The 21597-nt window shown below is 39.2% G+C and overlaps 2 protein-coding genes and 1 long non-coding RNA gene across 8 annotated transcripts in view; 1 reads left to right on the top strand and 2 right to left on the bottom strand.

Annotated features, from left to right (window-relative positions):
- Positions 1-3849: 3849 nt before the first annotated feature.
- LOC130915746 (uncharacterized) lies at positions 3850-4597 on the bottom strand. The gene is made up of 3 exons (XR_009063133.1): positions 4571-4597; positions 4445-4494; positions 3850-4223 (listed from the first exon to the last, which is right to left on the bottom strand). It is a non-coding gene; the product is annotated as an uncharacterized LOC130915746 (long non-coding RNA).
- Positions 4598-5007: 410 nt separating this feature from the next.
- Positions 5008-21566, top strand: LOC130915742 (sodium/potassium/calcium exchanger 1-like). 4 transcript variants are annotated; one of them, XM_057835759.1, is made up of 10 exons: positions 5011-6216; positions 6721-7810; positions 8669-8734; positions 8818-8926; positions 8991-9071; positions 12991-13136; positions 13215-13439; positions 13508-13597; positions 15479-15645; positions 17220-21566. In XM_057835759.1, the coding sequence occupies exons 2-10, from the start codon at positions 6851-6853 to the stop codon at positions 17467-17469; spliced, it is 2094 nt and encodes a 697-aa protein (XP_057691742.1). In that variant the 5' UTR covers positions 5011-6216; positions 6721-6850; the 3' UTR covers positions 17470-21566. The 4 variants fall into 4 exon arrangements, with proteins under 4 accessions (XP_057691744.1, XP_057691745.1, XP_057691742.1 ...); XM_057835760.1 differs by having other exon boundaries at positions 5014-6216; positions 12991-13079; XM_057835761.1 differs by lacking the exon at positions 8991-9071 and having other exon boundaries at positions 5008-6216.
- The window catches only part of dennd4a (DENN/MADD domain containing 4A), a 29255-nt gene continuing 24975 nt past the window's right edge, over positions 17318-21597 (bottom strand). For 2 of the 3 annotated variants that reach the window (XM_057835757.1, XM_057835758.1), the window contains exon 29: positions 17318-19339. In XM_057835757.1, the coding sequence (XP_057691740.1) occupies positions 19203-19339 (137 nt within the window). In that variant the 3' untranslated portion in view covers positions 17318-19202. The remainder of the gene's footprint in view (positions 19340-21597) is intronic. The other variant, XM_057835756.1, reaches the window with a different exon arrangement.

The following is a 21597-nucleotide window of genomic DNA, read 5'->3' on the forward strand; positions in this document are numbered from 1 at the left end:
TGGTTGTTTGGAACAAAAAAAATCAGGCAAATATATCGTATAACAGATGAACACAGTAATATTTGATAAGTGAAACAAAGTTTAAAGGATAAACAGAAAGTGCGTAATTATTATTTAAACAAAAATTGTCCAGTGCTCAAATTTAGGCGCCCCTACAGAAAAACATGATCAATGTTCAGTAGAGCCTCCTTTTGCAGAAATAACAGCTTCTAAACGTTTTCTATAGCTTCCAATGAGGGTCTGGATTTAGGTTGAAGTTATTTCTGACCATTCTTCTTTACAAAACATCTACAGCTCAGTCAGGTTTGATGACTGCAGAGCATGGCCAGCCTACTTGAAAGCAGACCACAGATTTTCAATAATATTCAAGTCTGGCCATTCTAGAACGTTGCCCTCCTTCCTCTGCATGAATGCCTTAGTGGATTTGGAGCAGTGTTTAGCAGGGTCCCCCCAGGATTGATAAATCTAAATTCAAAACTTTTAAGACCTTTTTTAATGCCATTTGAACTGAAAATTAATACTTTTCTCGCACCCATTATTTAGATCATATTGAATCATTAAATAAATAAAGCACTGAACATCAAATTTAACCTCGATTACTAAGTGTGTTTGACAAAAGAACGCACATATATTGAAGATAAAATTAAAACACATTTAAAGTATCATTATAAAGTCTGTCAGAATTTTTTTTAAACACACACATGCACACAATAATTATGGACAAAAAGAGGAGGAGGACAGGACTCAGACCAGCCATCTTCTGTAACAGGCTAGCCGCTAGTGCACCTGCCAAGACCCCAGTGAACATGGCTAACTCTTGAGTTAAAACAGCAAAATTCACATTCATTCGAAAGGCAAACGGAAATGTTTAAGCAGGTCCACTGCCTTCACATGACCCATAAACTGAAACCTAAAGTATCCGGATGTAACTTGAGCCCCTATCACATACTCCAAAACAACGGGAATATCGCAGGACTTAACTGCGCAGCAGTTGTGGGTGAAAACAATTTCCCATGTTGACTGACATGGGAAGCAGTGTGCGTGAAACCAGGCGTTTAATTCCCGGGTCACAGCAGATGGCTGATGACTTAAATATAGCGGCGGCCGATGTAACTTCCTCCTTCTTCGCAGTAAGAGGAAAAGCGGTAAACATCGCAATTATAAACATAGCAAGCTGGAAACAGCTAAATTAAACTGAAAACATGACCAAAATTAAAATGTCAATTATTACGTTGGGCCGGGCCAGGGTTCTTTCTCGCGAACTTTTTGAAATAACTATATATTAACGATGTATGAATGATAAACTAAGGAATACTTGTTATAGAATAAATAATTTGGATTAAAAAAAAAAAAGAAGGCGCTGGATGGTCATTGCAGAGCCAGAGCGTGCCTATACGCCCTTTTTAATGTTCCCCTCTGCGAGTCCGCAAAACCGCATCTGTTTATTTATATTTAACAAACTTTTCCAGCGTTATTTCGTTGTGTAAATATATTTATAATGACCATAAAAATATGTAGTCTATTTAAACATTAAGAAAATGTGTGTTTTTTTGTTTTTTTTTATGCCAACTGAGAATTCGTTATAAAAGAGGCTTTTATGCAGACACCGTCACAAATGTTATCACAAAAAACGCTGGTCGGGCTTTAATAACCGCGGACCAGTTCGGGTCGGGCTGGATTATTTAGGCCCGATTTTACCTCTAAAAGTCTTGACGATCTTAAATTGGCTGCAGTTACGAAGTCAGCAATGCTCCCTCCGGAAAAAAATAAACACGATTTGAGCAACATTATGTTTAACAAACTTTTCCAGCGTTATTTCATTGTGTAAATGAATTTATACTGATCATAAAAATATGTAGACTATTTAAACATTAAGAAAATGTGCGGGTTTTCTGCCAACTGAAAATTTGTTACAAAAGACAGTTACGACATCAGGAATGCTCCCTCTGGAACAAAACGTAATATGAACAACATTGTGACAGCCGATGCCGACCGAAAATGACGTAATATCCGAAAACAGATCACCAATGGACTCATTTGAAGTATAGGAATGGTGGCCTGTTTTGGTGTTCAGAATCCACAATACTTCTGCCTGCAGGGTTTTCGTTCCACCGACAAACGTTCAAACAAGCATTCCCGATGCAGAGGTGGATGGATTCTCCGTTTTACCGGTTGTGGCGGTTTGGCAAATTCTATGCGTCATCTTCGTTATGGATTTAAAAAAAAAAAAAAAAAAAAAAAACTTCGTCACGGATATAATTTAGGTTGCACTGAGATGTTCTTGAAAATTAAGACCACGGTGAAAAGATTCCAGACTTACAACGGCTAATTTAATACTTTTAATACCTTTAATAATGGAAAACTAAATTCAATGCTTTTTTAATACTTTTAATAACCTGCGGGTACCCTGTTTAGGGTTATTTTCTTGTTGAAATATCCACCCCCTGTGCAACTTCCACTTTGTCACTGACTCTGGAACATTGTTTGGAAAAATCTGTTGGTATTGACTGGAATCCATGCGATCCTCAACTTTAACAAGATTGCCAGTGCCTGGACAAATAGCCCCATAACATGATGGAACCCCCTCTAAATCTTACTATGGGTAGCAAGTGTTTGTCTTAGAGTGCTGTGTTCTTTATACACCATGCATACTGCCCCTTCTTATGCCCAAACAACTCAATTTTTGTTTCATCAGTCCACAGAATCTTATTCCAAAATAAGGCAGGTTTATCCAAATGTGCTTTGGCATACCTCAAGCGACTAATTGTGGCATGTGCGCAGAAAAGGTTTCTCCCGCATTACTCTCCCGAACAGCATTTCTTTGTGCAAACAACGCTAAATAGTTGACCGATGCATAGTAACACCATCTGCAGCAAGATCATGTTTGGAGCTGGTCTGATGGTTCAATTACTTCTCACCATTCTTCGCCTCTGATTATCCGAGATTTTACTTGGCCTGCCTCTCAGCACCTTAACTTGAACTGTGCCTGTGGTCTTCTATTTCCTTACTATATTCCTAACAGTGGGAACTAACAGCTGAAATTTCTGTGAAAGCTTTTTGTATCCTTCCTCTAAACTACAGAAGTTTCTGAGGTCTTTCCACTTTACTTATGCCTGCAAGCAACTTAGTTTTAGAATTTCTCCAAAACAAAAGTGGAGCTGGAGTAACAGTACTAATCAAAATCCCTTAAAAAAAGACAATTTGGAAATACTGCATCCATCTGCCATCATCATGACAGGGGAAGACATGTTCATGAAGGCAGATGTGGAACCAAGCCCATGCCACGACAAAGACCGGGTGTTTTTGTAGCCATGTTGCCGCTGTGTTATGGAAGGTGTGTTCTTCCAATCCCTGCATTTTCATGTGTCCGGTGCTCAAAAGATAAAGCTAAAATCCTGTGCATGAAACTACTTGTTGCCTTTGATATTGTTATTACGATGATGATTGTAATTATGATGATCTTTAATATACTTACAACTACCGTATGCTGCTAGCCTGTTGCTAATCAGTACGTGTAGCATGGCAAATTTATGTCAACGCATAAAAGTGTTACAAGTTTTTGTTTGATTACAGGTGGAAAACTAGTTGATGTACCTCACATCAACACGTATTGTACATCGATGGACATACTGTATATGGAAACTACGTGTGTTCAACCCGGGGGCAGCCGACAGGCTGGGACAGACAGTGGCTCGTGTAACAAATGTGAGCCGTGATGTTAACAGCACCACTGAGGTGGACAATTAGTGGGCAAATCAGGAAGATCTAGTTCGGTTACTAGAGGGCAGCGGCAATAATTACAGACAGAGTTGGTTTGAGTGAAATATGCATTTTACAAAAAGTGACAGAAAAATAAACAAATATTTACAAAATACTAATGTGTACACAAGTTACAGTTGATCAACAGGGAGACAAAAACCCAGTTCACTTTTCCCACCCCAACGTTCGTAAGTTACAAACAGTCAAGAGTACAAATGAATGGCTTCAGTTTTATGGTGGTACAAGGTGAGCGTCCATTAGCGCTGCTTGATTAGTCTCAAGTTGAACGGGTATTGGAAGTGCTTGACCGGAGTAGTGGGGAGAGAAAAACAGGGTGCAGAGCCTCCTACCAGACCCTGACTTGTGTTGAAGACAAAGAAAAAGAACAGTCAGGCTCCTGGCTCAAGTTTTTGCTCGCCATCCTTTTGTTGGAGTGGTCCCAAGGCAGGGCAGGACCACCTGGCCTGCATGAACCAACCAACCCAATTAAACAATTGCAATGACTAAAAATGCAATACTATTCACGTGTTAGCATTAGCATGTTAGCATTAGCATCAGAATGCTAACATAACTAAATACAATAATAAAGAACATAGAGACACAGGAAATCACATAAACACATAAGGTAGCATAAGTTAGCATGGTGGCTAACCCGCTAACAATAGATGGAAAAATTCAGACTCACCAGTTCACTCACACTAACAGGTCCCCCCAACACAACTAAAAGGTCTGGTTCTATAAGTTATAAAACAGCCTTTAACAAGTTTGAAAAACAATTGGCTGGATGCATCAAAAAGTGTTTGAGACTGACCTGCAGCTGTTGCTCCTTGGCTTCTATCCCACACAACTGAAGGGAGAGGAGTCAAGGAAGCTTATATAGTGCCTAGGTGACTGGTGATTGGATAATTGGTGTAATGTGACTTGTCATGTGCTGTGGTGCATTCAGGGAGTGTGGGAAAAACAAGTACTGGCTAAAATCAAGGAATCTGAACCCATGTTACACTCGCCTCATGGCAGACCGTCAGCCCGATCCCGAGACAACTTTTAAACTGCAGCAAATTTAATATACGCTATTGGAGCTGGAATTACCTAGGACAGCGGGAGAAAGCCCGTCTGGATGCTGCCGAGCCGGGCCGGAGCTCTGCTGTCTGATATCACATTCTCGTATGCTAATTTTTCTAATAATTTAATAAATTGTGATTTTTTTTTTTTTTTACCTGTTTTGCGCATGCACCAATCATTTTAAATAAAACAAGAAATGGAATCATGTTGTCCAAATGTTTTATTGCGAACAATCGCAATAAAAAAAAAGAATGACTTGAGAATAATACTTTTGTATATATGTACATACCTTGTTGTATTTCTTTGTAACAACAGAAGCTGTGTCACCCCTTCTACATTCGGCCAATGTAATGTAATTTGTAATTTCACCTCATTTTGGTCTGTACAGGGTGACAGGTTGTTATAATTTTGTCCACGAATGATGAATGAAGTGATAAGAACAATCATACAATCTCATCCACGTATTATCTACGTCATGCTGAATCCATTTTTGGAGATTCCGTGGGTTCCTCTGGCTTGATTTTGCAGTTATTATTTTGCCCATATTTCGTTCAGGAAACTTGTCTATTATGTTGAATAATCTTTTCTTTCAACTCATTTGACAGTTGTTTTGAGGCTCCCATGTTTCCTCTCTCCCAAGACGACGCAAAGAGGAGAACAATTTGCAATTTCCAACCTCAAATACCCTTTCTCATGATAGCTTTTATGTGTGTATGTAGGTCAACGTCAGTCAGCCTATGAAACAAATTTTGAGTTCCAAAAATTAGTGCTAATATTTTCTAATCAATAAAAACCCAAGGGTGCCCAAATTTATGCACTGGTTTATTTTTGTTCAAATATTTGTTAAGCTCTGTTTATCCTATAAATTTCATTTTACTCCTCCCATATTACAGAGTTCATCTACTCGACGACATATTCAACTGAAATTCTAGTTCCAAACAATCAGTGATTTAAAAAAGAAAATCTTAAAAATTATAAGGGATAAGGGGCGCCCAAACTTTTGCACACCACTGTATATTGCAATACCTGCAATGAGCAATCTCAAAAATATGAGAGCACATTTGACTGTACGATCATGGATGTTTACCCGGCCTATTGGACAGTTCATACAATTGACTGAATTTACTTGCAGGAAAGTCACCAGAACTATTAACACCACAAGGCATTTGACATGGAAGTGGATGTAGTATAGAAGTGGGCAGCGATGAAGTGAGAGTGAGACAATACGGTATACCTAATCCTCTTAAAGCCTGCAGGTATTAGCTATTATGCTGATCCATTGTGAAGACATGCCCTGCGTCCTACATAACCCATTGGTCAACTTGCTTGTGTACGCCTCAACCAACTCAGCCTGATTATCAGAAAGGTCTGCATTTTCTGACAATGCAGAATTTGGTAAGTTTTTTGTTTGTTTGTTTAATGTAACTTATTCAGTAATGATTACGGATTTTTTTTTTGTTTTTTTTTAAATTGTAAATTACAAGTTTGCAGGCAACGTTAACACATTGGCTGCTTACCTTATGATTTAAAATGTACTTAAATTTTTTTTTGACTTGCTGTTAATTCTGCAATTTTGTATGAAAGTTTGGATCCTTGGTTATTGAATCCGTAATGAGCAGGCACAAGAACACAAATTTCGTGTTGATATGAGGGGCGATATTGAATGACTTTGGGGTTGTCATATTCAGGACCTCAAAATTTTATACATTTGCCTTATAATGCATTTGCCAACAAGACTCCAGGCATGTTCAGGCAAACAAAAAGTTGATTCATTTATCAGAAAAAACGGCCTGGTGCTTGGACCTAGTTGTTTTCACTGTGTGACTGTCTTCCCGTTTATGCCAATTATAGCCTGGGCCCTAACAATAATGACTTTTTTTTTTTTTTTTTGCAATTTAGATGGCCCAGTGATGTGAAATGAAACCTGAATCCGGTCAGCCCCAGTCATTCGGGGGGATAGCTGAATTGTCCCACTGTCACTTAATGCATCATAATTAACCATTGAAGTCAGCATCTGCACGTCTGCCAGATGATGTATTGCTTGAGAAGAAAACGACTTCAGTTGAGGCGAGTCATATTTCTCCTGGCCGGGGTCTTCATCTGCATCGTGTACCAGCTGTCCATCAACGTGGGACGAAATGAAACGTCGCCTTCACCGCAGATTGGAGATGCTTTCACAGAGGGCTCGGCTGGATGGGTGGAAGATGTTACAGCCGAAAGTCAGGAGAAATCAAGAAACCAAACCACAATTGCGACCCCTTTGAACTCAACTGCCGATGTCAACGCTGCCACTCCAACTCCTCCGCCATCCACCACCAACAGGACTTTAGTGCATTGCATCTGTGTCCCTCCCAAGGAGGACGCCCCCATAACTCCATCCTCTCCTGGTGATGCTCCTCACATCAAGGGCGAGTACCCCAAGGATATATTTTCAGTGGAGGACCGCAGACGAGGTTGGGTTTTCATGCACATCTTTGGCATGATGTACATGTTTGTGTCACTCGCGATTGTTTGCGATGAATTCTTTGTCCCCGCACTGGGAGTCATCATAGACAAGTTGGAAATATCAGACGACGTGGCGGGAGCGACTTTCATGGCGGCTGGAGGATCTGCCCCAGAACTTTTCACCTCTTTGATCGGGGTCTTCATAGCCCACAGCAACGTGGGCATAGGGACTATTGTCGGTTCTGCGGTTTTCAACATTCTCTTCGTGATCGGGATGTGCGCTTTGTTTTCCCGGGAGGTTCTTCATCTCACTTGGTGGCCTCTCTTCAGAGATGTTTCCTTCTACATTGTAGACCTCATCTTGCTCATTATATTCTTCCTGGACAATGTCATCATGTGGTGGGAGAGTGTGATGCTGCTAACCACCTACTCCCTCTACGTGATCTTCATGAAGTTTAACGCCCAAATAGAACACGTGGTGAAGATGCAGCTTTACAAACACAAAAGCATCGTCAGAATTATTACTGATGAGGAGACAGAAGTGGTAAGTGGTATATGGTATGGTCATACATTATTGATTCTACAATGGGAAATTCACTTTTTAGTTACAACTATAGATGGAGATTAAGAGGGGGCCGGGGGGGCATAGCCCCCCCAGTCCTGCCAAAAATTTCATTGCATGTAAGTGACTTTCCAATATATATGAATTTAAAATTAAGACTTTGCTGATAAAATGTTGTCTATAAAAGTTGTAAAACAAGAAAACAAATAACAAAAATAAATGAAATGACAAAATAAAAATTATAATAGATCAAAGCTATTTTTCAAACAGATCATATGAGCACCTTAGAGACGGTCATTTGCTCTGCTTAGCCAAAAAACAGCACCTTAGAGACGGTCATTTGCTCTGCTTATCCAAAAAACAAAACAAAAAAACGCCTGAGGACAGAAGAGGCAAGATGGATAAAAGTTTTTTTTTTCGAACCTAAGCTTTCAAAAGCAACAACAACTACTAAGGGAAAACCAAGGATTTTTTTGCTGATACTGCGTTTCGCGGCCATCAACATTTTTGCCCCCCACCGCCACAAAAGTCAAACCCTGCCTATGGTTACAACTTACAACCCATCCAAGAAAACCACAGTGAGCAGATGTGCAAACTCTAGCACCAAAAAAAAAAAAAAAAAAAAAAAGCTCCCAGGGAGCATAGTTAGGACAGTTAAGAAACACTTCTGAACATATACTAAGCATTACGGTAGAATAAAACATTACATCAGAATTCAAGGAGGGTTGGTGGAAATAGTTTTCCTACACTATCTCTTTATGCCACCTAAATTTTAACCTCGTTATTTTCACAGAGCAGGATTCAAGGAATAAAACCTCTTTTCATTTTTTTTGCACCCAGACCACAACAACTGGGGACAGTCAAGATATTGCCCCTCGTTCTCCAGAAGACAAAAACCGATTAAAGGTAAAATTGAGAGTAACATTCTGCACCTGTTTGGATCAGTTCTCTGCATATTAATCAACTGATCTTAGTTATTTTTGCCCCAGTTGAAGCCATCTCTTCAACGCGGTGGAAGTTCAGCATCTTTGCACAACAGCACCATGAGGAATACAATTTTCCAACTCATGATCCACACGTTGGACCCCCTAGGAGAAGGTGAACGCTACTCTGGAATTGACTGTGTGATGACGTTGATTTAGTAATGCTAGCTCACTTGCAGGGAAATTCAAGGACAAGGCTGAGAGTCTGAATAATGTAGTGAGACGAAAGGCTGAAGGTGAAATTGCAGCAAAGAGTGAAGGTAAAACGAATGCCAAGGTCATGTCACAAAATTGTCTGACAAAGATTAAACATAAACTTCACTAGCAGGACACGAGGCTTGTAGGGGACCTAATAAAAAAAAACTTAAAATTAAAATATTTTCAAAACCAAAGTTGCGAGCGACCTAAAACCAAATCAGGCACGTCTCTTAGGCATATATGAGTCTCCATGAGCAGCAGCATCAAAAAAATTCAAAGTCGTTCCATGATAAGCTTCTGATTAAGTATTTTTTATATAAGTATAAACAAAACTTGAAATGGCTATACAAATCCCAGATTTTACGCTAAATGCACAAAAATAATCAAATACAGAGATAATCACCTATATATTTAACATGTCAGTTTTTGCCAGAAATAGCAACTTAATTTTTTTTTTTTTTGTGCAATTTTGACACAAGTTTTCAACAGCTAATGAATCACTCAATTTTCACATCAGAAACTTAATAGAAAAGAAAATACAAAAGAAAAAATAGCATTTTTCTATATACAATATACAGTATATGTATATAATATATTGTGTAATCCAACGTGGTGGCCGTCACAAAAAAAAAAGCGCTTAAGTTGAAAATTCTTATAAATAAATGCGTAAATTGCGGAATTTCTACAGATATGAACGTAAAACAGTCTAGATTCTTGGTTAAAAGCAAAAAACGGGCAGTTATCGTTCATTTTACATAAGTATTTGAAGCAAAGGTTATGCAATTGTGTAATCCAACATGGCGGCCATTACAAAACAAAGAGCTCTTTAAGTCGAAAATTCTTGTAAATAAATGCGAAAATCGCAGAATTTCTATAGATATGAACGTAAAACAGTCTAGATTCTTGGTTAAAAGCAAAAATCGGGCAGTTATCGTCATTTTACGTGAATATTTCAAGCTAAAGTTACACAAATTTTATCCATTGATTTTTTTCATAACATTTCAAAGTGCATGCATTGTGCTATTTAATAGAATACTTACCTTTAATCCTCGACCAATGACTCTTTAGAGACTCGTTCCTGCTTGTATGCAGTAAAACCTTCATCCTGTTTCCACATCAATCCGGCGTTAGAACGCAGCCTGTTTGAGTTTATCACAGTGAAAGCCAACTCAACGTTCTGCCTGGGTCGGCCCTTTGCGGGAAGGCGTGGCGCAGTGTCTGTAGGAGCTGTCTCGTCAACTGATGGTGAAGTCTATAAAGTTAGATAAATGTACATTTAACAATGGAGTTTGAACTGGCAGGGCTGGTAGCAAGGGCGTAGGTTTGCATAGGGACGGTAGGGACATAACACTACCAACTTTTCAGGATGCTCAAATTGTCCCCACCAACCTTTAAGCAACCATATATGCATTATATAATGAGTTCAGTTATACAGGTAATTTAGATTGTTTTCCCATATGTTGTAAGAATAAAATTGACCCGACCATTATTAAGTAAATCATTTTCATTGTGTTCAAACTTATATTTACCCCTTTTCACTTGCTGAATGCGCCGGTCCATTCCCCCCCGCCTCGATTGCACGTTTGATGAACTAATGACTTGACACACCCCCGAAACACACACGCACGCTCACACGCACACAGCCCCGACAGAAATACATGTCGACAACATGCCGGCTCCTCCGAAGACTAGGGATATTAGAAGGTTTTTTTTGGCCTGCAGCAGCCACTGTAAGTAATTTAAAAAGACGCCAATGTTGTGGATAATTTTGCCACTGAAAGTCCGACCTGCATCGGAGTTAACATAACATTAAACTGTGTGAACTTGCTAACCTGCAAAACACGAGTAGGAAGCTGCTTAGAAGTGTCCTGTTTGTGTTTTCCACTGTTAACATGAATGAAACTGTGAGAACTGTAGTGAACTCTGCTGGAAAAATAAAATAAAACCAGAAAAACGTGAGCAAGAAGCTGCTTAGAGAGAGACTGGTGCTGCATAACCTCATACAGTGGGGCAAATAAGTATTTAGCCAACCACCAATTGTGCAAGTTCTCCTACTTGAAAAGATTAGAGAGGCCTGTAATTGTTAACATGGGTAAACCTCAACCATGAGAGACAGAATGTGGAGAGAAAAAAAACAGAAAATCACATTGTTTGATTTTTAAAGAATTTATTTCCAAATTAGAGTGGAAAATAAGTATTTGGTCAACTACAAACAAGCAAGATTTCTGGCTGTCAGAGGTCTAACTTCTTTTAACGAGGTCTAACGAGGCTCCACTCGTTACCTGTATTAATGGCACCTGTTTTAACTCATTATCGGTATAAAAGACACCTGTCCACAACTTCAGTAAGTCACACTCCAAACTCCACTATGGCCAAGAGCAAAGAGCTGTCGAAGGACACCAGAGACAATATTGTAGACCTGCACCAGGCTGGGAAGACTGAATCTGCAATAGGTAAAACGCTTGGTGTAAAGAAATCAACTGTGGGAGCAATTATTAGAAAATGGAAGACATACAAGACCACTGATAATCTCCCTCGATCTGGGGCTCCATGCAAGATCTCACCCCGTGGCGTCAAAACGATAACAAGAACGGTGAGCAAAAAAATCCAAGAACCACACGGGGGGACCTAGTGAATGACTTACAGAGAGCTGGGACCACAGTAACAAGGGCTACTATCAGTAAGACAATGCGCCGCCAGGGACTCAAATCCTGCACTGCCAGACGTGTCCCCCTGCTGAAGCCAGTAAGCGTCCAGGCCCGTCTGCGGTTCGCTAGAGAGCATTTGGATGATCCTGAAGAGGACTGGGGGAATGTGTTATGGTCAGATGAAACCAAAACAGGACTTTTTGGTAGAAACACAGGTTCTCGTGTTTGGAGGAGGAAGAATACTGAATTACATCCGAAGAACACCATACCCACTGTGAAGCATGGGGGTGGAAACATCAGGCTTCGGGGCTTTTTTTTTTCTGCAAAGGGACCAGGACGACTGATCTGTGTAAAGGAAAGAATGAATGGGGCCATGTATCGAGAGATTTTGAGTGAAAATCTCCTTCCATCAGCAAGGGCATTGAAGATGAGACGTGGCTGGGTCTTTCATTAAGGGAGTTGAAAGTCTGTGTTGCCCAACGACAGCCCCAAAACATCACTGCTCTAGAGGAGATCTGCATGGAGGAATGGGCCAAAATACCAGCAACAGTGTGTGAAAAGCTCGTGAAGAGTTACAGAAAACGTTTGGCCTCCGTTATTGCCAACAAAGGGTACATAACAAAGTACTGAGATGAACTTTTGGTATTGACCAAATACTTCCTTTCCAAAATGATTTGCAAAAAAATCTTTAAAAATCAAACAATGTCATTTTCAGTTTTTTTTTTCCACATTCTCTGTCTCATGGTTGAGGTTTACCCAGTTGACAATTACAGGCCTCTCTCATATTTTCAAGTGGGAGAACTTGCACAATTAGTGGTTGACTAAATACTTATTTGCCCCACTGTATGGTGATTACACAACACAACATAATTATAATTAACTATGTACATGAACAAAAAAAAAAAACATTTTTGGGGGGGGGGATGCCGCGAGCTACCCAAACTAGCGTTGCGATCGACTGGTCTAGTGTGATCGACTTAATGAGCACCCCTGATTTAGCATATCAATTAATTGGGTTCATTTTCGTGAGTTACAGTATGTAGCCCTGACCCCCGTTCACCCGATCTTTTTGGTCTTATTAATGTTCCACCCCGAGAAGAAAGCGTACATGCAAGTTATGCTGTTTTATCGTCCCTAGTAATGTTGAGACCAAACCTATGCCCTTGGCTGGTAGTGAATATTTTTGTGCCATTGACAGCCAATGAATTGGACGTACTTCAGCACCAATGGCAAGAAATGACTAAAGTCCAAATATTTGAAACAACTGTCAAAATGTAAATGAGTCATTTGACAAATGATGTTTAGGAATATACGTATGCACTTGCTTTGTTAGATGGAGAAAACGGGCAGATGCAAGCCAAAGAGGACAAAGCTGCTCCTGCGGGGGAAAGTGAGAATAAAGAACCACTTGAAGACAAGAAGGTACATCCCACTGAGCATGTCAAAAAGCCCAGAAGTCAATCTTTGATACCTTTCTATGTAAGGTGAACAGGCAGCATGCAGCTTACTCCATACGTCACACTTATGTCTATCATATGTCTTCTTAAAACACTGCAGGAGGACCAACCTCCGGGATCAGACAGTTCAGATGGGTCAGGCAGTGATGAAGATGACAGTGATGAAGATGACAGCGATGAAGATGACTCCAGTGAAGATGAGGATGATGATGAGGAGCCTCTTTCTTTAGAGTGGCCTGAAACGTCACGCAAACAAGTCACTTACCTCTTCCTGCTGCCCATCGTCTTCCCTCTGTGGCTCACTGTCCCCGACGTCCGTAAACAGGTGACAGAATGTTTAAATGATAACAAAAGCATATAGGATACAATATGTGACTTTTCCTTTTCTGACAGAAATCCAGGAAATTTTTTGTGGTCACCTTCCTGGGCTCCATTCTGTGGATCGCTATTTTCTCTTACCTCATGGTGTGGTGGGCCCATCAGGTCAGCTACTGTAGAACACACAGGACACTTTATTATGTACAGTACATGTCTTTGTCAGTGAACATTTTGTATATTACAACAATACTTAATTCCACATCATTAGCCGAATAGTATAATTCCTGAAGTCGTGTTTTCACAGCACAATAAAAAGCTACAATTAAATCAACAAAGTCCAGCTGCCTCAATTAAACCTTTTTTTCATGAACATGATCTGAATAACTGCAAGTCGACACTAACACAAAGATGAAAATAATTTTTAGCACGTTGTTAATTTTAATTTTTATTATGACAGCTTGTTACAAATTATTGGAGCAAATGTGCTGTTAGGCTATTTCGAATAGTAATTAAAAAAAAAAAAAAAAAAATGCAACATACTGTAAAACAAAAATTAGAACGATACGCTCGTCTGTGTGGCTATCGCGCGCCCGGTGGGGCTCGCATGCGGCTGGATGTGATGGGGCGCGCTCGAGTGGGGGGGGGGGGGGTCCCGGTGCCGGGATTGGTGATTGAGCGGCGTAGGGTCGCTCGCCAACGGGCTTACACTCACAAGGGATTCACACTATTACTGGGTTCTAGATCACAGAACTGATTTGTGTACACTCTATAAGCTAAGTGATTGAAAGGGGTAGACTCCCCCACCCCCATCCCCCACCTTCCATGGTCAACAGGCCCCCCACATGGTGTCAACCGGAAATACATCTAGCTGATGATAGCACCAACATATTAGTAGTTAGTGTAGACGTTCAATGTATTTCTTGTTGTTGTTTGTGTTTCTTTTCTTTCTTCTCTTGTGTTTCTTTTCTTCTGTTCCCACATAACCCCTTCCTGTTCGCTGCTTTGTCATAATAAACGAGGTATGTTGAATGATCACAATGGGAGTATGTCAGACTCTCAATGTGAAACATTAAAACTGTTCAGACCATCCGGGCACTTAGACTTCCATTCTCCGTGTCAAACATCTGAACAGGACAGGTTTAAAAAATAAAATAAAATAAATTAGAACGATAATAATGTTAGCCAATAGCTAATAATAATAACATTTTACATTTATTCATTCATCTTCCGAGCTGCTTGTCTTCACAAGGCTCGCAAGGGTGCTGGAGCCTATCCCAGCTAATTCAATTACAGTATGGGCAGCAGGCAGGGCACACCCTGAATTGGTTGCATGCCATCGGAGACCACAAGGAGAAGAACAAGCTCATACCTAGGGACTATTTGGAGTGTTCAATCTGCAATCAATCTACCATACATTTTTTTGTGATGTGGGAGCCAGAGTACCTGGAGAAAACCCATGCAGACACGAAGAGAAACTCCAAACAGAAAGGCAGAGGATTGAACTGTGAGGTGGACGTGCTAGCCAATCTTCCACCGTGCCGCAATCATTTTACATTTACAAGTTTAACTGGCTGTCCTTCATTTGGATTTTAAAACAAATAGATTTAATTCACAAGCTTTCTGGGGTTACTTTTGAATGTATTTATTCCGGTTTTATGACAGCTTTTCTGCAGGCTGCATGCATGAAGATCAGAAATGGTAGTTCACTTACTGTGACCCCATACTAACAAACCACCAAAAAAAAAAAACCCTAACACTTATACTAAAAAAAACAAAACAAAAAAACAAACAAAAAAAACTATTAGAACCCTGCACATGTGTGGCCTCACTTTCTCATTCTTTTTTTTGTTTCCTCTTCTTTGTGACAATCTGAATCCTTGAATTTCTATGGCTTAAAAAAAAAAAAAAATCACATTTCTTTGGCTAAAATAAAAAAAAATCATCCTACAGTGCCTTGAATGAGGAGCCTCAAAACCTGTTAGTTACAGGGTGGAATTTTCTCCCATCTGTCAGTTCTTGCTGTTGAAGTTCTGTTTGTCCATGCAGGTGGGTGAGACTATCGGCATCTCCGAGGAGATTATGGGCCTGACTATTCTGGCTGCAGGGACGTCCATCCCTGACCTCATAACCAGCGTGATTGTGGCCCGTAAAGGACTTGGCGACATGGCTGTGTCCAGCTCAGTGGGCAGCAATATTTTTGACATTACAGTGGGGTGAGTTTCAGCTATCTCGTTTCTATAGTATAGACAAGTTTTCTGAGCGAAATATGGGGGGCGTCGTCATGAAAAATTTCTGCTTCAAACTTCCTGTTTAGAAAAAAACTCATATGTTGCGATTGAAGTTAGCAGTGTGTTGACAAAGTTAAAACTGCAAAATCAAGCCAGAGGAACCCACGGAATCTCCAAAAATGGATTTAGCACGACGTAGATGAGACGTACATGAGATTGTATGATTTTTCTTATCACTTCGTTGATCACTCGTGGACAAAATTATAACAACCTGTCAGCCTGTTTTGACGTGAGGTATAGATTGATACGCCGGCCACTTGAGTGACCAAAATGAGGTAAAATTACAAATTATATTACATTTGCTGAATGCAGTAGGGCTGACATGGATTTTGGTCTTACAAGGAAATACTACAAGGACAAGCCCATCTGCAAACATATAAACAAAAATGGTATGTCTTTTTTATTGCAGATATTGATCGCAATAAAAATTTGGACAACATGATTCTATTTCTTGTTTTATTTAAAACGATTGGTGCATGTGCAAAACAGGCCAAAATCACAATTTATAAAATTATTAGAAAAATATTAACGAAGGTTTAGCATACAAGGAATGTGTCATCAGACAGCAGAGCTTAAGTGAGCCTCTCCAAACTTTCACCCGACATTACAGAGACCCTCGGCGGCATCCAGATGGGCTGTCCTTGGTAATTCCAACTCCAATAGCGTATCTTAAAGTTGCTGCAGTTAAAAAGCTCGTAGTTGGATCTCGGGATTTAGCTGACGGTCCGTCGCGAGCCGAGCCACCGCCTCCAGCCCCAGCCTCGTGGCGCCCCCGGGTAGAGCGACTTAGTCTCGATATATGTCCATCAACGTACAGTAAGTGTTACTGTGAGGGACATCAACATTACTTCCCTTGCCTTACAGCGTTTTCCACCTGTAAACAAAGGAACAAAAAACTTGTAACACTTGTATTTATGCGTTGATTTGATTGTGCCATGCTACACATACTGATTAGCAAGTCTAGCAGCAGTTATAGTTGTAGTAAATATTAAAGATCATAATAATTACAATCATCATCGTAATGATAATATCAAAGGCAACAAGTCGTTTCATGCGCAAGATTTTAGCTTTAGTGTTTTTTTGAGCACCGGACACATGAAAATGCAGGGATAGGAAGAACATACCTTCCAAAACACAGCGGCACCACGGCTACAAAAACACCCTGTCTTTGTGGTGGCATGAGCTTGGTTCAACATCTACCTTCATGAACATGTTGTCCTCCCCTGTAGTGATGATGGCCGATGGATGCAGTATTTCTAAATTGTCTTTTTTACGGGATTTTGATGAGTAATGTTACTCCAGCTCCACTGTTGTTTTGGATGGAGAAATTCTGAAATGGAAGTTGCTTGCATACATAAGAAAGTAAAGCGGAAGTACCTCGGAAACTTGTCTATACTGGACAGAAGTGATTAGGGGATTTCTAACTTCATCTCTTCTAATAGACAGATTTAGAATTCGTACTTACCTTCATTTTAATCCATAATTTTCTTTGGTGAAAGTCTGCCGCTGCCATGGCTCCTGTACTCCATCCTCCACGGCTTAGTTCCTGTGGCCGTCAGCAGCAACGGGCTCTTCTGTGCCATCGTGTTGCTCTTCCTCATGCTCCTGTTTGTCATCATTTCCATCGCGTCGTGCAAGTGGAAGATGAACAAAGCACTGGGTTTCACCATGTTCCTACTCTATTTCATCTTCCTGGTGATCAGCGTCATGCTGGAGGATCGCGTCATCGTCTGTCCTGTTTCCATCTAACAGTTCGCATCAGTGACTGTGGTGCAAATACAATATTACTGAACTTTACTGGTGCGTGCAGGAGGCTAAGGACCGAAAATCAGATATCAATAGGATAAATGTGTTTAATAAGTGTGTTTTATTAAGAAACACAAGTAACAGATCCACTACTTTATACATAGTTTCATATAAATTAGTGTCCATCTTAAAAATGGTCAATGGCAAAAATAAAGTCAGCCCTGACACATTGTTTAGACATCAAATGGTGAGTTTTAAAAGCAGAGAAGGCTAATGTACACGCTTTGAAACAGGGTTGATTCCAAGAAAGATCACAGCATGGATGTGAATGAAAGCGCATCACAGTACAAAGAGAAGTTTGTCAGCTTCTATTGGAACACAGTGACTCTAGGAAGTTATGTGGCATCAAGCACGGCACTGTTATTGTTTCAAACTTTAAGCCTTGCACAGAAAAATTTACTTTGTGCAAGAAAATATTTATTACCTTCATCTTTAGCTCATTCAACGCCATTGACGGCAATAGACACAGTCAGTGGCCGTGAATGTTTAATGACAGTTTTTTTTTTTTTTTTAACCGTGATATGAAATCTACAAAATACATGAAATTAGGTACATTTACTTTTATTTCGCCAATACTGCGACAAAAAAAAAAAAAAAGTTGTGATTAAAACAACTGAAAAATTATAGATTTTTTTTCAGTTATCACATACTTTGATTGTACTATACGAAGGGAATGTATCCTTGGTGGTCCCGTACAACACATCCTTACAAAACAAATCTCTTTTAAAAAAGGTATTGCTTCAAAATCAGTAACTAAAGCATAAATTGTGGGTTATTTTGGTACATTGTAAAAAAGAAAGCAAAAAAAGCAATCCATGAATAAAAATTGTGCATATAAATGAATTTAGTGCTCCCTTCTTTATATAGAAAAATTGAATTTAATATTGTATTTTTTTTTTTCATAATTACCATGTATTTAGTGTCTTAAAGAGTGAACACAATGAAGAGGAAAGTACAGTATTTGCTTTTGGTAAAGCTGTATGCGGTAGACATGCATTAAAAAATACATTGAATGTTCCAGAGCTAATCCAAACACAGCACTTTCATTAATATTGTTTGTGGAGCAAGAGTTAAAACTGGATAAATAATCAACATGACAAAATAGTCATCAACCTCAGACGACAAAGTGCCAGTGAACGGCTTACTTGTTTCCAGAGCGCTCAAATGAGGGAGAAAAAAAAATCATAAATCATTGTCTCAGTGCAACTGACGGCGATACACATCAAGTAACCAATATACTGTGCACACTTAAAATATAGCAGAAAGTTAACAAATCTTCGGTTTAGTTTCCTTTTAAGTTGCCCAGTCAAACCAACAACTCTTTGGGTGCTGGGCCAATGCTATGCTTGTCAAAGTGCTAAAAAAACAACAACAGTTTGTTCTTTACACTCAAAATCTCATCTTGGGTCACCAGGACCGTAGTCAATGTTAGGATACACATAATTGTGAAGTAAGTGTTGCTAAAAAGTTGACTGGTCAATTTAGTGAAAATACGATGGAATTTTTCCATTGTGTCTCACTGCTCGGCACCTCCCAGTGCTGAACAGTTAATAGATGTCCTCATGGCAGTTGTATTTGCATCAGGAGTCATATTCCTGTTGTGCTTAGCAAGCGCTCAGGCGAGCTGGTCCTGAAACTTAAGCCCCCCACTCCTTGAAAAACATATGATGTCCCATTCACAGACTGGGCTCCCCAAAAGTTTTCCTGCACTCCATGACCCCTGCTCCAGGGGGGCGGTCACAGTTGTGTGTCAGTTTGACCTGACTGGGGGTGAGGCGGTCATAGGCCAGTTTGTACTCCCGGTCAAATGCATCTGCAATGATACAAGCGGCAACTTAAATTTTGATGAAAGACATTGTTGTCAACATGTTGGCGGCCAATGAACTAATTCAGTTGTGGTCAGAATAAAACAACTTGATCTAGAGTTATGTAATAGTCACCTCTAAGCAGCATTATTACACTAGTCAAATGTATTCTGTATGAAACAAATGTCAAAGACCCTTAGGTAGTCATCTTCATGATGTCACAAAATCTTTCAATAGGTAGTCATCACTCTCACAAAGCCTTATTGACAAACTTGTTTCAGGGTGTATCGCACAGATTTGGGCAAAGGGGTTTCAGGAACTGCATCCGTGCCAAGTACGAATTGTAGATGAGCTCCTTTGGCAAATACAACATGGTAAATTGCTTTCTGCGTATACTTTGTAAACAGATGTGAATGTTTTAATGCATTTCACCCTGATCCTAAAACAAAACGTACTGCCTGTCATCTAAACATGTACCCAAGATGTATTTTTACATAAGTAAAAATGTGATTAAATAGAAAGCTTTTTCTCACCGTTGTAGTTGGTGTTTAAAATGAAATTACCATTTTGAGATTAGGGTTCTCACAAAAACAAAATGTTACGAATAAAGTCACTTATGATTTTTGTCACAAAATGGTTATATCCCGTTTTTGTAAGAAGCGGCAGTAAGTCTAAAAACTTCACTATTTTCTACTGCAGGTAATAGAAAAGGGTATATTAAATTTTTGGTGGGGGAGGTGAAATAAGGGAATTGTCTCGTTTGTGGACTCCGTGTATATTTAAAAATGTATAATACAACATTCAGTGAGCCTTGAAAGGTCAGTCAAAATGGCTAGGAGAGAATAGAGATGTAAAAGACCAATTTCAGGACGATTCAATATCCATTCTTTGGACAACAAATCAATATTCATTGTCTGCCATCATCCAGTTTCGATTGAAAGGCCTTTGAAAGATTTAACACGCTATTATGTATACATTTAACACAGTTATATTTCACCAAAAGCAATACAAATACAAAGCAATTTGACGTTTTTGACAGTTTTGCATTTCGGACGTTTGAAAACAATCCTTCAGAACAAAACAACAGTTTTAAAAGATGACGATGGCGATCCACCTTTGTTAATAGTCCCCAAAAACATTCACACAATTTTAACCCTTTTTAAGACAAGCGACTATTTATGTCAAATTAAAAATTTGCAGGGTTTCTACTGCTATCAGCAAACCTCATTTAACGCTTTTTACTGCCATTTTAAACTAACTTAATGCCTATGCCCAACTGCAGATAGTTTCACACACACACACAAACTGTAAGTAGAGTTGTCCAATAATGACTTTTTAACTGATAACCGATATCCCGATATTGTCCAACTCCAAAAATCCAGTATTATATATTATGCCGGGATTATATATTATAGTATTACATATTATAGCTAATTATATTGTGATGCCCCACTGGATACTTTAATAATGATAAATGTAATAAATTCAAGGTTTTCTAATAAACATTCTGTAAAAAATAAGAGAACTTCAACTGAAGTTATGGAAAAACTGCCTATATTGCACCACTATATTTATCGTTTAAATCAAAATAATGCAAACATCGTTTTTTTTTTTTTTTTTTTGTGCAAAGCGCAAAGTGCCAAGAAGGCACTGCCATTTAACATATGGCTCATGCAATGTTTCTGGCTCAAAATGACAACAAAGGCACACAGCTGCAGTACAGTGAATGAAGTATGTAATGAGTTTATAATTAATTATTTTTCAATTATTTAATGTTCATTTAATTTTTTGCAACATGAATGCAAATGGTCTGGCTCACAAAACAAATCCCAAGCATCTTAGTTTGAAGACATCTAATGGTCAATAAACATAACTGCTGTGCTAAACTGTGACCAGCCCTTGTGCAAAGGCAGATGGCTCTACATTCACTTTGAATGCAACATATTGGCCCAAAACCGATACCCAATATCATTTTAAAATGCTTTTATTGGACGATATCGGCTATGCGGTAATATCAGACAACTCTTATGTGAAAAGTTTATTTTTTAACCATTAAGTTTACATAATCTTTATGCCCCCAAATTTAATTTAATGCTTTTTAAAGCCTGAATTTTGACGAAATCCGTTTAATGACCCGCATAAACACTGTTTGGGGTCATGTAGGCCACTCGCCAGGTCTTTATGGGATTTTTTTTTTTTTTTTTCAAAATTACAAAAAATATGTGGATGCTAGGCCTCAAATATATATTTATACGAACAAAGTGAT

This window comes from Corythoichthys intestinalis, chromosome 5, assembly GCF_030265065.1.
Source record: "Corythoichthys intestinalis isolate RoL2023-P3 chromosome 5, ASM3026506v1, whole genome shotgun sequence".
In the NCBI taxonomy this organism is placed as follows: domain Eukaryota; kingdom Metazoa; phylum Chordata; class Actinopteri; order Syngnathiformes; family Syngnathidae; genus Corythoichthys; species Corythoichthys intestinalis.

Bases quoted from the DNA above. Each gene is read 5' to 3' on its own strand.
- LOC130915742 (XM_057835759.1), top strand. From the start codon at position 6,851: ATGATGTATTGCTTGAGAAGAAAACGACTTCAGTTGAGGCGAGTCATA. The intron at 8,927-8,990 runs GTGAACGCTACT...GCTCACTTGCAG, and splicing joins GTTGGACCCCCTAGGAGAAG to GGAAATTCAAGGACAAGGCT. The intron at 13,137-13,214 runs GTAAGGTGAACA...AAAACACTGCAG, and splicing joins AATCTTTGATACCTTTCTAT to GAGGACCAACCTCCGGGATC.